Genomic DNA, 17,565 nt, shown 5'->3' with positions numbered 1-17,565 from the left:
GCCACTTTCACCACGTACATATATACCCGGAGAAGACCCCATTCGGTTCCGCTGTCGCCTCTATCACAATCCTATGCCTGACTGCCCAGTACCGCAGCCTCCGCCCCGTGAGAAAAATGACATTCAGCTCGATTTTTCTCTTTGCTGCCCCTACCATTGTCTTACGCATGCCTCCGCGCTTCCAATGAATATGTATGACTAGTGCCGAGTGGAAACAATGCGATAAGAGGAGAATGACAAGGAGTCATAGGGGCTAGAGCTCGGGTTAGTGCTTAGAGGGAGATAATGCTCTGAGTCGATGGCGAAGTCTCCATACTGACTGCGATCGCAAGCTTTCTCTCAATTAGGACTCGGGTCGCTAGAACGCGCAAGAGATATCATGATCAGACGTTCGCAGAATCATCGCCTTTCATCCTTTTTCCAACTCGGATTTCGACACCGAACCCGGTGTTGAATCGCTTGCGGAATCACTCTAATCCAAATTCAGATATACTGTTCGAGAAGAATTCCCGGACATATTTTCTGCCGTCAGAGGAACGAATGAATCGCGAAACATGTCTAACCCTTCTAGCTCCGCTTGCGGCACAGGTTACGGCGGGTGAGAATTCACGGCAGAGACTCCTCGGGAACTCCTCGCAGTTTATTGTCTCGTGCACTCCATTGCACCTCGTTGCTCCTGTTCCATCTCATCACGCAGCCAAGCAAGTTTCGAGCTCCTCGTTTTGTTCATTTCGGATAGGTGGCCGGTTGTCGCAACGTCTCCAATGTTGCTCTCTGCTTCGCTCTTTTCGGAAGTCGGCAGGATGGAGACCGTGATATAATTCGAAAGGGAGGTAGAATACGGCGGGGGGAGGTGAGGATTTCCTCCGGAATCGAAGCACATACTTTATCGCGTACCCGACGAAGTTTCCTCGAGTCAAGCTTTGCTCAATGTTTATCTCATCTTCACGATAGCGTGATTAAACTCTGCGAGTCGTTCCGACCTGATCAGAAGACTGACCCTCTCTTCTGGTCACAGCAATGTTCGACCAAAGCGGGCGACGATCGAGGCCTACTCCGAGACGTATCCCTCCATTCTCGGAAGCTCCGCTACGCTGAATGGATCGGAGCATCTGAGGCTCAGATCAAGAGGGGGTCATCCCCGACAAAAGGGTAAATCGAAACAGTGGGCGCAGGGATACGTCTGCAGCACAGCAAATCAGACTTTTCCCGATACTTGTTGGTCGCTTGGTTATCGGAGAATTGTCAGCGTGGACTGGATCTATACGAGACGATTTCAAGCCGTTAGGAATGGGTCACCCTGGGGCACGGGGCGGCAAGGCCAGCATTGGAAACACCAGGAATGATCGTCGAAGGATGAAAGGAGGCTTCTCATCCCACAGAGCGAGGGACACGAGACCCGATGATAGAGCCGAGCGACTGTAAACTGTAAGGTAGATGAATTGAGGCCACCATGGGATGGGAATAATTGAAATAGAGAATATTTGAGGGAGAATAAATCGGAGATTTCTGAATGGAGGCATAGGAGCCTCCTGAGGAGCAAGAGACGAAAGCTTTCACTCCGAGCTCTCGAAAGATCCGGGAGACATCGGGCGTATCAGCCGTGGTCCGTATCGTCCACATCATTGAATCGCCTTCTTTCCCGAGTGAGGACATTGAGTTAGAAATTTCGGTCCGTTTGTTCCGTTCGTATGATTCGGGAAACAAGGTGCAGCTGCGCAGCAGATGCTTCCGGAGCTTCATCGGATGTCGAGCGTCTCCAATCAGTCAATTTATCCTATGATGCGATTAGATCGTCAATGATCTCGGAGAGAAGACTCTGTAGGTCTGACTCCATTGAAACGTTCCGAAAGCTCTACTAGTCAGCATCTGTTGACAGCAACCGAGATCGCATGCCGGGGAAGGCGGACGCAGGAAGTGGGGGGTTGAAGTTCAACACTGCTCATTTCAACGCATTCCTGGGAACGCTGCCGGTTTGCAAGTCTCTGGTTCCGGAAATTCGGGTCCTTGACCCGGCTGGGAGATATCAGATGGAAACACAGGACGCACAAAACTCCCCGCTCCCGGTTTGCTTCATGTTCTCGTGAACATTTCTGAATCGATCACGCCTCCAAACCCTACCATGAATCAAATGATGACCTAACAAGATCCCAGATGAAGATCTGGTCTCGTGAGACCCCCTCCGATTTCCGAGAGCTACGTTGCTGCCCTATTGAGCGTCCTCGGCTCCGCGTCTGCTTTCCCTCGCCATGTGGGCGAAGAGGTAGCCTCAAGAGGGGAGATGTCTCTTTTGCATTAAACACCGAAGTCCGGCAAATCCAATGTCTTTAGGGCACAACAGCCAGAGATTCGCTCTTCCTGGAGAGGTCCGTGAACATTGCTGACGAATAATAAATTTTGCGATTCTCCTGGCGAGATGCATCGGATCTACGATACTCGATACCTCCGAGCAATGAGTACCTCCGCAACATCCACCGGAGCAACCTCATTCGATCCCATTCAGGATCCGTGAGAGCACTTCCGTTCACTCAAAGCGGAAGCGGTCTCACGGTTAAAAGCATTCAGAATGATCTATTCCATCCAGGTCATCGGGAAATCTACTGAACAATAGGAGCTGAAAACTGAGTGAGAGCGTTTCCGGTAACCTGTAGCGAGACCTGAGCGAGGACAGACGAGTTGCGCTGGTCAGATGACTTCAGCCTCGTTTGGAGCCACAACCGAACCCCCGACGAAAAGTCTCCCAGTCTTACGGATCTCGATCTGATCGAAGGAGACTAATTTGCGTGTATCTTCAAAGTTCAGCGCACAGCCGAAGATTCGCGCTCTTCTAGCTCCCCATTGGATGCTCCTCGGATCCCGCCGTGAATCGTCTGCCAGAGAATATCTAATGTAGCGATTAGAAGTCAGAGAATATAGGAAATAGCCTTCTGGGTGCTTTTCCTGTGGGTGCTTTAGTTTGCTGGGCGTTGACCTCCATTAATTCTTTTTTTTTTCAACACCGCCGTCAGTGCATTGGACCATTGACCCATGAGTGGGCGCGAGGGAGGAACCTCGACGACTAGGAAATCCGACGATCCGCCATGAAAGCTAATTGGGTTGCTCGCGGCCGTACGAGGGTATATCCAATGATTAATAAGTGCCGCAGATCCAGGCTATAGCTTGTCATTTGTTCAACAGAAGCTCGAATGCTCCTTCCGTCTTCCCAGCAGCTCTATTTGGAAATTGAGGGCCGGCCCAAACATGACGGGGGCTGCGCAGTGGGACTGTTGCGGGAGATCATGTACGTGAAACATGAGACCAAACAGCTTTGAGCATGGCCTTAGGCCCCGAAACCCTATGTAGGAGGGGATGATAAGTTGTTACTCATTCGATTAGAGGCCACACTGTTGCCCCTACGCCATGGGAACGGTTGAGACGGCAGACGGCGGCTGGCGTCGAATTCCCGAGGCTACCGATTCCGACTCTCTCACCGAGCGCATATTCGCTCTGTGCTCATTCCCACTCAGATACTCCCGGAGCCGTTCGGTCAACGGCCCGATAACGCTCGAACCGCGTCTCTGATCATGAGGTACCGACCCAAGATCGCTGTATCGGGATGCGCTCCTCTCTCAGTCTGTTAGGGATCTGCTCGTGTCGAAGTCATCCCACGGCTTGCGAATGCTGAGCGGGTGGTGCGATATGGAGCATATCGTCTTCCACGATGTACGTCTCCGATTACCGGGAACCTGTTAAGATGACCTACATATGACCGATCACTGTACGAGGACGCCGGTCTATGATCCCGGACCAGGGTTGCTCGGGTTGCGGCCCGCGACTGGATTCTCGCGAGCGGGAGGAAGGAAAGTGAAGAAATGGAAGGAAGCAAGAGATCGACTCGACCTCATTCCGAAATCCGGTGGCCTAGGACGACCGACCATCCTCTGGCCTATATCCCTCGATCGACAAAAGTGAATGGAGCCAGCAGCTGATGGGGGGACCGATTCCCGATATCAGGACCCTCGGGACCATCAAGCAATTTCAACAATCCTCGACACACCAAAATTAGTCCAGATTCGGCTCCGTTAAAGAAAAAAACCTTCCGCAGGGAGAATGATGCTCAATCTTTGAGTCTCTGGAAATCTCAAACCGCTCCCTGTAGTAGTTCGTCCTGGATACGTCTCCCTGCCTGGAGTATGAACGGCGCGGCGCACGAAACGCGATCAGTCGCACACTTGAGCGTCACAAAATATGACCTCTCGGCTCGTTATTGACGCGAAGTGAGCATCAATGAGGAAAATGGCGGAGGTGATTTCCATTCTCGGAACGAACGATGCCGACACTGTGCCACTCGTACTCGAATTCCTCACCGGGGAAGTTCTGGCTTTCGGATGACGGAGCGGGGAGGACGTGCGCGATGAAAAAAAAGTACGAGGAAACCAGTCGCTCCGAGTCGACTCAGCGAAACTGGAGCTTTATTCTCGATTGGAATTCTCATTCTATCCCCCAACTCCCGACAAGGCTGTGACTCTTGCCCCAACACGCCCGGAGGATTCGATTCGAGACTTCTTCGAGCAGAAGTCTCATACTGCTCCAGAACGCTCCTGTGCAGTTCCCGGTGAGATGCAACACCCAAGAGTACAATACAGAACGAACAGAACAGCCGACGCGACCACGTCTCGGTGCAAATCGTGTCATGGAGTCTGCATAACTAGTGCTTTACTCAATGAAGTTGAATGTTCAGTCGATGCCTTTCCGGAGGGGGTTCCTGCTCTTTCCTCTGTTCTCACGGGACGAGACTCGATCTTGCTCTCGCTTGAAGTCGTGTTTCCTTACGGATGGGAATTTTTCGCGGGGCTTCGGTGGAGATCACCGTGTCTTCAGATTTGAGATTATCGGACCTATCATCTATTTTATTTATTCCTGAAATGGATGCGTGAGAACCAACGCTTTTTCCCGGGTCGGGCTGAATTTTTAAGAAGGAAGCCAGGCCAGGAAACGATGACGCGCCCCCTTGCAGCCTATCCCTCGGCCTCTAGACAGAGTGAGAATTCTCCGGGAAAGAGGGGGCATAGTCCCCCAAGCCCCTCCCTTGGAGGCGGTGTGGAACGACCGCGGGATCGGTCGCCGCGGGTTGGGGTCGTGTCTTCGGAGAAAACGAGAGATACACATACAACACGCAAAGAAGCCAGATAGTGATTTGAGGTTCCCCCATCCCGTGGCCACCAGTCGGGCTCCCCATTCATGTACCCAACGGGTGTGATTCGTGCCGCAGCCACAGACTTCGGATACACGCGTTGTACTGCGAATGCGCCTTCCCAGTTTCGCATTTTCCCTTCTCTGTCCCGATTTGGCTGACCGGCAAGTAGGTCGCCCACTCGATGGGATGGCTGACTCCCTCGTTGATTTATGATGAGGTCGCCGAAGTTTTGCCGGGTTCAGAATCGTCGGGGCTAGAGTCTTCGTTCCCCAGGAGACCAATTTCGTCTCGTGTCATCCGGGGTCAACGAGACCTCTCGGCGATCGTGATCGAGAACTCCATCATGGACGAGGGCTTTGTGACTGCGGCCATCATTCGACAGAGTCTCCTCCGACTGTGATCTGAAACAAAACTGAAACCGCTCACTTACAACTTACAACCAAGTAGCCAGATACTGGATCAAATCGTACGTTTCCCCCCGGTGGGTAGCGATCCGCATGAGTTCACAGCCATCCGCCGTAGATTTTGTCGCAGATTTGAGCGAAAAACGGTGATGGGGAACAAATATTCGCCACAACGAGTCTTGGCGAGTTCGAGAACGACGAGAGTAAAGAATCTCGGGAGCTCCGATCCCTTCGCTCCGCTCGTTTGAAGAATCAGATGTCTTCTTACGATCCGGAGCGGAGATCGGAAATTAATTACTCCTCTATTTATTATGCACGCAACCGATTTTCTTCCAGAGCGATTCTCGTAAATTATGGCGCTCGAGCCTAGCTCTATGATGAGCGGGGTTAATGGTTCCGGCGCGAGGGGATCGACGATCGAGGTAATAGAACGATTTTTTCCCTGCCGATCATTTTAACGGAACAATCTCGTCTGCTCGTCCGCCACATTCATCTGACCATCAATTCACTCTTTCACGAGCACGACAGGAGGAATCAAGAGTTACGCGGTGCCACCCTCCATGTCTTATAGGCTTGTACTCGGTCGAGTTAGTTAATGAAGATGTACGAGCGTGGTTTGCGGACCGGCGAACGAGTGGTGACTGAGGAGGAGCGTCGAGCGAGCTCTTCTGTCTGACAACTCGGCCAGAATCAACCAAACCGAGCAGCTGGACTCCGTTGCTTCCACGGGACACATGTTCCAACAAATACCCACTCGGAAAACTCGCGGTCTCTGGGGTCGAGCGGTCAGTGGCTCGGCGTCGGTCGTTCGTTCACGTCGCATTCACTTACCCACGGGTACTCGAATAGACAGTTCGGACTTGGCAGCTCGGTAGAATAAGGGACCGTTGTCCAAACAGCAAGGTCGTAGAACAGATGGAAGGATGGAGTCCGGGAAATGTTCTGTCATCTCTTCGCGATTTGAGCAAATGTCCCTCGTGATGATAGCGAATAGGTCAGGAAATCGAGGATGTCATCTTGGAGCTGTGGAAAGAAGCCAAACATTCTCTAATGGATTCTCCCCTTGCTGAATTGTTCCACCAGGTCCCGGGTCCCAGGACCCATCACAGTGACAGTGTACGTGGTCTCCGTCGTTTCCGTTGTCGCCTACGTAATTAGCCTACGAAGATGAAGCAGTCGGAAAAGGGTGGCATCAGGAGGAAAGAGGTAGCTGACGCGGGAACGGACATGGAGAAGGACGATAGACGTACGATAACGGATGGGAGATCGGTGAAACTCCCTTCAGATTCCCTCTTCGAGCGGAGAGAGGACATATTTATATATATGTCCAAGCAGGAGCTTCTGGATGCGAGATTTTTATTCCGCGTCTCCGTTCGACCCCTCATTCTTCCCCATACCTGGTGGAATCTGTCTCGGTATATCTCGCACTACGAACATTTGCCTTTGTCTCTCTGTTGCCTCCATGACCCTCCCCCTCCGGTTCTGGAATTTGTCGTCTATTGTATGTACATGTTGGTGCACACGCATTCGTACGTCGGCTGTCGAAAGAACATCCACGATGCGACGTAGCGTGAAGTCGCTCGTCGCTTCAGAAGCTGCTTCCGTCCCTCCGTCGATGTCGGAACGGCTCGAGACCGAAGTCGACGAGAGGATACGAAGGCAGACCTTCTGACGCATGTCTGACGCCAACTTTCAAGAGGGAGACGACCTTCTCTATTTGCTCCGAGCGCGCTTGCCTTCCCCCGAAAATCTCTCTATCTTTTCCGCGAGTTGTGTATCTGCGATCCTCCGTTTTTCCCGCGCATATCCCTCGCGTTCCCCGTCCGTCGGTCTGTTGACTGGCTGGCTCAGGGAGATCAACAACCCTGAGCCGAGAACTTTGTTCTTAGCGATAGGCAAGAACAAGTGACGACACACAAGAAGGAAGTAGGTACTTCAGAGAACAGATGATCAGAAATATTTGTTTAGGCTAAATATGAATTCCCTACTGGGACGGGGGAGGCACGGGTATGAGAACACAGCCGCTAGAAGAATGAGACGTGTCGTCGGGAGAGCAGTAGATGTTTTTCTAGTCGGCTTTCAGCTGGTACACATTTCGCGGCCTGACTCTGGTCAAATAGCAATGTTGCAGACGCTTGTTCGGGAATGCAGACCCCCGTAATGACGCCATCGCTCCATTAGCCTAGCCTCCTTCTGCTCTTTTCGGCTGCTCCTCTCCCGTTTCTCTTTATGATGAAGGCTTGAAGTACTTGGCCCAAATAACGACGACCGCCGGGAAACGAAAAGAGAGTTTCGTCTCCCCTCGTCATTCCTCGCCCGCGCTCCCGAGATTGAAATCTGCGCCTCCTTGCTCACGTTTTCCTTGAGCTTGGTAGCTCTTTTCTCTCTCTCTTCACCCGCGCTTCCAGTGGTGCTTCAAACGCAGTCAGGACTTCCGCGCGATGCCCGCTGCTTCAAGAGCTTTCAGCCGCTGCGCTTCAGGGGCCGACCCGGGCCTCTCTCAAGAATCGTACTAACTGCTCAAACAGTACCCCCCCCCCCCACTAGCGCCCGACCAGCAGCCGAATGGGTGAAGGAGGTGCTTTAGCTTCCTTTTTTCGAGTTCCTTCCCCCTCCCGAAAAAAAATTAGATTTCAGACCCTCGCTGTGAATCCGTTCGCGCTGTCGCTTCGTCCGCCAAAAGACAAAATACATAGAGCAGCCACCGAGGCGGTCTGGTGGAAAGCAACTTCCGCATCGGCGACTCTGAGGCATTTGCGGAGGCTATTTGCGCTTTCCCGCTTGTTTCGCCCGAACCTCTGGACTCTGTCATTTGGATCCTCGCTCTCTTGCTTATTCCTCTCAATTCCTCGTCTTTCCGCGAGGACTCCAGTGAGAGCGAGAGCTCACGCTAAGCACTTGATTCCAAGGCGAGCGACCAGGAATTCGCCACATCTCCCTGTTGAGGGGAGCCGCCATCCCGCCTGAACCCTTCCCCCTTCATTTACTCATTTTGTCATTTACTTGAGAGACGCGAATTTCTTTCTTTGACCGTGAGTTCTGAGTGACGGCGTCTTGTTGCGTCGCTTGATCTACGTTCTCCAGCCGCTCCCGTTGATAGCGAGGGAGTGGTCGCCGCCTATCTTCTCGCTCCTACAAATTACGGATGCTGCTCACCATTCTGTTCTGGTCTCCTCGTCTCCGATTCCCGATCCGGAGAGCTGGTGTGCAAACGGAAGAAAAACATTGCGGTCGATGCCGAGGGGGCCGGCCCTCGATCCAGTAAGGAGGCAGAGTCGTGGCCAGTCACGGGAAGGAGGCTTCTGGTATCGACGATCACCAGAAGAGCAGAAAATATCACTCGAATGAGTCTTTCTTAGTTCATCAGGTCTCTCACTATGTCGCGAAGTAAGAGAGTCTCAGGGACTACCGAATTTCTTTATTGACCCCGTTTCGAGTCAAAGCCCGATCTACTCGATTCGGCGACCAATCGGACGAACTTTGCTCTATTACGTCGGATGATTGTGAATCCCTCGGTGAGTAATTAGCACAGCGTACTGACTCCGGCAAGGACTCTACTCTCGAAATCAGAAGTTCGAGCTCAATTAGGTGACGGAACCAATCGAAGCAGATAGTCCGAATCCGGGGCGAAGATCCATTTCTTCTTGTTCTCCCTCTCGCGGTACTCTTCGGAGTGATACGGTCAGGGGAAGGACCGGATAATCGGCGCTCTGTAGAATATTCCGATCACGCTCCTCATTGTCATCGACCGTGAAACTAGGACCGTCGATTTTGACCTTCAGAACGCATTAGTTTTGTGGGGCAATTCCGCTCATTCCGAACTGAGCCACAATCTGAATCAGCCTCCAAAATATGAGAGGTTCCTCTTGAGGATAGCGACGGACGTCGATTCTCTTGTCGCTCTCCGATATCCACTGCTTCGAACGACATGCACAATCACGTCCTTAGAGCCCCCTCGACTACTGGGATGGACGAATCAATGCACGTGGAACGAAACGTTTTCCCGCTTTGTGAATCCTCAGCTCCATTCCCAAGAGCACCTGTCGGACGGACATCGAAATCATCGAGGGTTGTGAGACCCTATGCCCTTCGCTGTCGCTAGGAACATGCGGCTTTCCGGGCGTGAGGCGACGCGACGTGTTCCAATATGATGTCGGGCCAGCTAAGCACTCGAATATCTCGTCCGTTTGAACGAGCGCCCATCCCGCGTGAAACTGATCTAGGTACCATAGTAGGCGATGAGCTCGATTAAGACTGATGGTGGATGGTTGCTGTTAGTGAGATCAGTCTCCTTCATCATAACAACTTTCAGAATGAGGAATTTGAGAGCTCTTCGATTCCCTCACGGGGGCGAGAGCGAGGGCCTCAGCGAGAAATTCCGCGTTTCAGACAGGGCTTGTGGATTCGCGATTCATGGTCACGCGTAAAAAACGGGATTGCTTTCCAATTCCAGCGGAGGTACGCAGTTGGAGAAAGCAACGACGACTGCGAATATTCTCGTGCGACGCTCCCTGAGAGCTGGCCTCCAAGAAGCTCCCCGCCAGACCTTGTCGATGCCTCCGATGCACTCGTTCCTGATGCGGCCTGCAGGGAGGGAATATACGAAAAATATCCAAGGGAGGGAATGAATGAAAAACATCCCAGGAAGGGAATGGACGAAAAATATCCCAGGTAGAAAGGGGTAGTGATCGGACGGCTTATCGAGGAACGAGAAAGGAATTTTCCCTGGACCCGGTGTGCTTCCGCAAGGTCTACAGCACCTCCGGAACTATATAGTCGGGTCGCAGACTCGAAGCGCATAATGGATACAAAACCAACGAATGTCCTCCATCCCTACGTGGGAGTAAGTCAATAGGCTCGAGAAAGAAACGTATCGTACACCGTATCGAGTTCCAACCCGTATTCGGTCATGATCCCTTGCGTCATCTCTCGTGAGGAGAAGTAATTGCGTACGACGACGTACGCGTAACTACAACTCCTCCGGGATGACCACCTGCCCTGTTCTGATCTGCTTTGCCTCGAGGTTTTTGTGCTCACTTAGCTCGTTCCCGGGTCTAAGCCTTAGTTGGTTCTTCGGGTTGGTTCTCGGCTCAATTCGGCTACTCGGTGAGGCTCCGGTGACCCTCCCTTCCAGCGCGTAAGGCACCGAGGCAAGCACGGACTTTGTGCGCCCGCCGGCCAGCGAGCCGAGCGCGCTGGCGGGTCGGCAGACAGGCCGGCAGGAAGGAAGGAAGCAAGCGAGCGCACCAAGCTACCCTCTCCGAGTCTCCGCACGGCGCGGGACATCACAAGAGCTCAGTAGTGAGAATTCCTCCATTGGGCGTGCGTCCCCCGAATGTGAGGATTCCGAGAGTCACATGTGCTGACCGTTTCAAGCGAGCGCTGGATATACATTTCGTCACTGTGGTGGAAACGTGGCCGGAGTCGTTCAGTAATACGGCGGTTCTTGGATTTAATACCCGGAGTTGTATTCTGTGAGGTGCCACTCGTTAGCCGAGATCATGCGAAATCGCTCCAGAAAGTGAAGGCCCCAATCGTCGACAAAGAAGTCGAGGAGTTTCCCCCGGTTCGCGGGACTCCCTTCATAATTGACAAATAATGCTCCCGCCTGGATTCCGGTGAAATTGCAGGGAGCAAGACTTCGGTTAGCTCGCTCCCATATCCACGTCAGGGCTGTCGTCTCATCTCCGGAGTGTTCTCGGCTCTCGCTGGAATCGGAAGATCGCAAGGGATCGGGACGACTGAGGCTGTGATAGGAATCTTCAAATTTCTGCATCGAAAGCACCGGGAGCTCCTCGTCGTAAAACTTCGGAAGCAAAGCGTTGTTGCCGCGACTCGCGCGGTGTTCGTCGATGTGAACGTGTCTCGGTGGATATGGATAATTCCAGAGCTATAAACGGTGACAGCAGCAGAAGCAAAAGAAGAAGCTCCCCCGCTCCGATGCCATGCAGCCTCAGGATTTCCGTTCGTGAGAACAAAGCACGCGGAAGGGACGCGTAAAAAAGTCTTACGTCAATCGGCTCGAGTGATGGAGCACTCGAACGTCAAGATGCCGGCCGCATCCAACAATCATCGATGCTCGTCGCGCATCCACAGCAACCGTAAGAGGGGCGGATGCTTTGTGTGCTTCCGACGTTTCGCGGCCTTTCTATTCTCGCACGTCGGGCTTTGTGGACTTGTCGTGGGCTACTCGATCCTCGGCGCGTTCACGTTCCGTTTCCTCGAAGCGCCGCATGAAGTCGAGAGGGCCGGCACCGTTATCCGGCTGCGGGACGAAACCGTCTCGCGTCTGTGGGAGATCACTGATCGCTACAACGTTCTCTACCGCGACAACTGGACGGTCGAAGTCAGCAAGGAGATGGTCCACTTTCAACAGCGACTCATCGAAGCTGTCAAGGACGGCTACGACGGAAAACCAAATGTGCGTCGCTGGTCCCTTTCGGGAGCCTTTTTGTACTCGCTCACAGTCATCACCACAATTGGTAAGTGACAGAGCCTTAGACCCGTTTTCCGGTTTTTATACTCCTCGGTGCGGTCTGCGAATTAGGGAATCGACAAATCCTCGACACATAGTCAAAATGATAATTATTCTCAGTGTGGCGTTCGGTGAACCTTTCCGTGCCTGTCACACATGATGGGGATCTGATGGAGTGGTTCTGAATTCAGACAAAAAAAGTTCGTTGTGATCCGATTCTACTCCGGAGTCAAACGAGTTTCGACGAGTGTTCTATACTCGGATGACCACTCCAATGCAAACTCGTTGCCGAACCGGACACTCGTACACGCTTGATTAGTTTAGCTAATTCAGCGTCGAAACAATGAGCTGCGCTCGCGTGACCTCGGGCTTGTAAGTACTGTAAGGGATGAAATTTCGGAGTGAACTTTCTGCTACGCACTCGCGACAATACCCTCCGTCTGTGCCGCCGGTCGGAAGTGACTGCGCTATCCGACGATCCAATCGAGTCGGCTCGGGAATTCGATAACTCGTCGGAATCTCCAAGAATCCAATAATTCAGAACGACTGTGGATGACAGCTTGCAACAGAAGCCGAGAAGAAAGAGAGCACGTCAATCCACAATAATCCTCTCCGTTCATGCTCCCCACGACCGATCGACGACCGAATGAACGAGAGGCGTAGATCTGGCGGCAGGACCAGCCGACCGAGTGACTGGCTGACTGGGGTGTTGTGGGAGTGGAGTGGAGTTAAAAAAACAAGGAGACTCCCTTCGAGATCGGCCACTCCTCGAAGGAGTACTCCTATCGCCGTCAAAACAAAGCCGAATTCGTCCGCCGTTCGAAATCTCTTCTGTCAAAATATCCCGGCCATAATAATGTGACATCTTCCGATGACTCTTATCGCTGACGGGATCGACCTGCCGGTGGTGGAGTGCGCCGAAGGTGAAAGGATGAAGAGGAGAGGGATCGGTGGCACAAATCGATGGGATCCGGGGCGTGATTTCGATGAGGGGATCGCGGGGAGAAATCCCCGATTTCCGCGCCGTTCGCCCGGATTCTCTTCCTGATTCGGTCACAAGGAAACCACCGACGAGCCTTAGGGCTTTCTGCCGTCATTCCCGTCTGCGGTCGCTCTTCAAGGACAAGCCCCATCCGGCGCCATACACGCGGTACGGAGCGTGCGGGAATTAGTGCGTTAAGCAGCGCCCTCCGCCGATGTGTCCGATTTCCGGATTAGCTCCGTCAAGCTGGAAGCCAACCCGAGACGCCACCTAACGATGTTTAGCAGCTGGCCAAGGAAGCTCGGACCGTCCGGGCCACCTGCTTTATGAGGGACAGAGTAACTCAGTCACTCGCTCGCCTACTCGCTAAGCCCTTCAGGGACCTGGACATCTAGCTAGTCAGTCAAGCGGTAGAGCAAGCAAGCAAGTAAGCTTCAGCGCAACCACCAAAGCAGGCAGGGGGCACCTAACCAGCCAAGCAAGCCACCCACCCAGCAGCCATCCAGACAGAGACGGTCCTATAGATGAATCAGTCATGCCGCACGTAACTAACCAAGTCGCGTAACGGACAGAAATATGTGCTCTGTGGACCGACCGAAAGAGCGACCGTGAGTAAGCGAGTGTTTGTTGCTAATGGCACCGAAAGGATGGTCGCTCAAATGAACAACAAACAGCTGGCCGCAAGTACAAACAACAAGAGTAATACGCGGTCCGCACGAACGATTCCGAGCTAAGTGAGGCAATTTTTTGCCGACCTCGTCATCCCGATTTTTTGCTCTAGTTTGGGATCGAGTTACCGGGAATCAGCGACGGCGGCAAAGAATCGAGTTTGAAACTGTGCCGGACCATATCAGCAGAAAAAGACGGGCGGAAGACAATAATTTGCTGTCGCCAAGCGCTCCGATATGGCGCGGCGTCTCTCCACCATTTAAGTGGTGTAAGTTTTCGTCCCTGATGTCGGCGATAGCTGTATGAAGGTCCTTCCCCCTTGTTTTAATATTGGAGATGGGAGCCGCTGTCGAGTGTATTAATGCCGAGGCTTGAGTCAGTAGAATCGGTGGCGATGATGGTGGTAGTGCTGGTCGTGGTGGTGGTGGATGCTTCCATCGTGCCCCTTCAGCGATAACAGCTCAACTCGCTCAATCTGGTGTGTGTTTTCCGAGCGGCGCGCCGCGGACACGGGGTCGGAGGGTATTGTGGATGCCCAGTGGCGTGAACGACTCTTCGAGTCACGTCCACTTTGTAGATAGTGGTCTCCCGTCTGCCTCCTCGGTCCGCGGTGACTGTGTTCATCCTTTTCTGGTCCGCTGCTTTTTCAGCTGTTCATTTCTCCGACGCCGATCCTACGACGCTTCCACTGCTGCATCTCCCTCCTCCACCGCGTTGACTGCTGGGATGATCCCATCCACATGATTAAGGGAATGAATCCACAGAGGTCAGAGGTGCGAGTACTCGGTCGAGGCGACCGAACAATTGCTCCGTGCGGACTAAAGCAAGCTCCGAGAAAGAGCATAGTGGAGGAGAGATGCGAATCATCGAGTTCAATCTCCGGTAATCGATCGATGGCAATTTCTGGAATATTCGGGAAGACATGTGAGTAATGAAGCGAACTACGGAGGCCGATGTCTGCAATAAACGACTTCTCATTCGGAATCGTGCCTCGCCAGCTTCTGAGGGCTTCTGACGAGATCCCATGGCCGAGAGTTTGATGCGGAGGCAAGAACTCTCTCAACGGGTCTCTCGGAGCTTCACGCGCAAACACACAACAACGTTGATGAAGGACATCGTCCCGAACATTTCATGCACGATTCTCCCCTGCGCTGGGCCATCGGCGATCGCAGTGTCCGTATGACGATAGATCATGACGTATGCTCTCCACGTGGCGCTAGTCGTAGGATCCGCTATCTCGAAGACTATCCATCCAGCGATCCGAACACCTCCAGGTATCGGCGATGATGCTGCTATGTTTCGATTGGCGGGAGCTCAAGCTCGAGAATAGCAGGATCGAGCGACTAGACACTCTGGGGATTCCTATCTGGCCAATTATGAGTCGGGTATAAGCCCGCCGCTGTTGTTAACAATGTATCAATGAGACGAAGCTGTTGACGTAAAGCGGATCAATTGCCCCAGAGCCTTCAGTCAGGGCTCATTCTGAGCTTCTGGGTTCCACGGGGGCTATCCTTCCGTTCGATTTCTCTCATCCCTTCATTCAACATGTCCGTTTTTATGCTAAACTCTCTACGGTCGCGTTAAATCTATCTCGGATGTTTATGCATGTATACCATATGTTCCGCGCGAGAGGGAGCTTCCGGGCGGGGCTGCGCAGGGAAAAATCTCCTGATCAGACCAAGTCAGAGCTTTCACGGACGACGCGGGGAACGGAAAACGTTCCGAGTTTGACACGCGATTCCAGTTCTTGACCCGGGCCGGATGGCGTCGAAGATCATCGCCGCCATCGAATCTGATGTCGGCGAACTTTGCTCTATATTTATCGGTGAAAATTCTCATCTGGGAAGGAATGGAGTGGGTGTTCGGCCGGACCGCTCGATTCCGTGGCGGAAAACCTCTTATCAAATTCGCTTCTTCCTCTGTGATGACCGGACAGGGAGATTCTACCAGCGATTTCCTTCCGCACGATGATGATGCTCCTCTTCCCTATTCCCACCACAATAAAGTTAGCTGCTCCGCTTCTGCTGGTGCCTATGTTATCTTGTACCTTACGAGAGGCTTTTCCCTCGGCCTGGCGAAGCAGCGAAGTCCATCCCCGTCAAGACCAGGTCGCTCCCTGTCCTTCCGTCTATCGGAACGAGAGCATCTGTTGTTCGTTTGCGGCTCGTCCGAGACCCGCACATGTTTTTCTGTCAGACACGGGAGGAGGGAAAGCAAAGAAACAACGAGAACGCCACTCGTGCAGCCGGTCGATCCGTTCGCTTCTTGCCGAGCGAGCAGCCATCCAATCAGAAATGAGCGGAGACGATATTCCTTCGAGGAGAAGACGCCACACATCAATAGTTTCATATCTTGCTGAAAGCACAACAACAAGTACTGCCCATGTATATGTACTCGGACAGTGTAACGAAAGTCTCTCCGATCGACCAGATTGGAGACGTCATCACGGATTGAAGTCGACATTGTTCGCCCTTCTAGAGAATCTCGGGGCGGTTGGCTTCAGCGACAAGGCGGCCTTTCACGGGGTCCGCTTGCCCTTCCGACGTCGTTCATCTTCACTAAGGACGAGAACAAGCGAGAAGCTCCTTCTAGACTCCAGAATTTTCCCTGTTCTACGAAGTTACTGAAGGGTCGGAATAAGTCTCCCGGGACCTAATCGTGTAGAATCGAGAATGACGCCTCGAGGAGCTTTTCGCTCGGGCTATCCTACGGGCTGAGAGAATCCTTCTCAGATTTTCAAGTCCTACGGGTTCGAGATGAGCTTCGTGATCCGCGATTGCGCCGGCGGTCGCATCATTCGCGCCAGTCCCGCGCCTACCCGCGTCAGCGTCGCTCCAATAATAAAGCATTCACCGATTCGGAGGAATTCTTCGGGGGAGCGGTGACCTTCAGAATCGTGAACCCGTCGATGTGTGACGGAATACGTGGGAAAACATTCCATCATCCGAGCCAGTCTCATGCAGAATCGCCGATCTCTGATGAATGATCCGAAGAAAGTCAGTAATCCGTGTTGATCTTGATGTGTTGGAACCCAGACTCGAGTGAGCTCACTCAGTCGCTTCGTTTAATTCGATTTCTATTGGATATCGATCCGGGAGACTCCGGACACCTGCACGGCACCAAGTAAATGACCCCGCCTTCTGTAATCAGGTCTCGGTGTCCTTGCCTCGCTTCTCCCCGCATTTGTTCCGGTCTCTCTAAACACTCCGATGTCCTCCGACTGTTTGCACAAAGACTCATCCTGTACCTCGAAAGCATCCCCTGTGACTTTCGCGTTCCGGGTCGCAACTTATCAGGATTAATGATAATCGAAGCGGCATGCTCGCTCAATGTGAATATTACCGTCGGCCGTAAACCTCGATAAATTTTCATTTTTCATCGCTGATCAGTCTCGGAAAACCAGAGAGTAGGCTGGGGACGCGGAGGCACTCTCGTTCCATCGGAAACGCAATGGAGAGATTTGGAGGAGAGAGTCCGACCCTGTTTAGCTGAAACGATGTCTGAAGTTCACAATCGTCGACACTACAGCTGCGGTTGAGAGATTTTGTTTCGATCGCGCGGACCGACCGCAATATAAAGTGCGACTCGGTCAACTCGTCTCTTGCAGTCGCCAAGGTCCGTATCGTTGCTGGACCAACGATAAGCGAACGGAGGGAAGTATTTGACTGGTGGATGAGAGAAAGCTGAGAGACGTGGCGGGAGACTTTGTCCGACTTGTAAATATATTCTCCGCTCTCGCCGACGACGCTCTCGGTCGTTCACGAACAACTGCGACTTCTGGCGGTGCTATCGGGGAACAAGGGGAGAGGTGGAAGGATTCAGGAGCGGGAACTTTCCTACATCAGGAACAAGATTGATA

At 52.8% G+C, this 17,565-nt stretch overlaps 1 protein-coding gene across 1 annotated transcript in view; it reads left to right on the top strand.

The window, feature by feature from the left end:
* The first annotated feature begins 11,629 nt into the window (after positions 1-11,629).
* The window catches only part of LOC100907151 (potassium channel subfamily K member 18), a 38,026-nt gene continuing 32,090 nt past the window's right edge, over positions 11,630-17,565 (top strand). Inside the window, exon 1 of the mRNA XM_029112441.1 lies at positions 11,630-12,062. Within this exon, the coding sequence (XP_028968274.1) occupies positions 11,630-12,062 (433 nt within the window). The remainder of the gene's footprint in view (positions 12,063-17,565) is intronic.

Source organism: Galendromus occidentalis, unplaced genomic scaffold (genome assembly GCF_000255335.2).
Source record: "Galendromus occidentalis unplaced genomic scaffold, Mocc_1.1 scf7180000077501, whole genome shotgun sequence".
Lineage (NCBI taxonomy): Eukaryota > Metazoa > Arthropoda > Arachnida > Mesostigmata > Phytoseiidae > Galendromus > Galendromus occidentalis.
The sequence above is the reverse complement of the archived record's forward strand: the minus strand, read 5'-3'. Positions and strand labels throughout refer to the sequence as shown.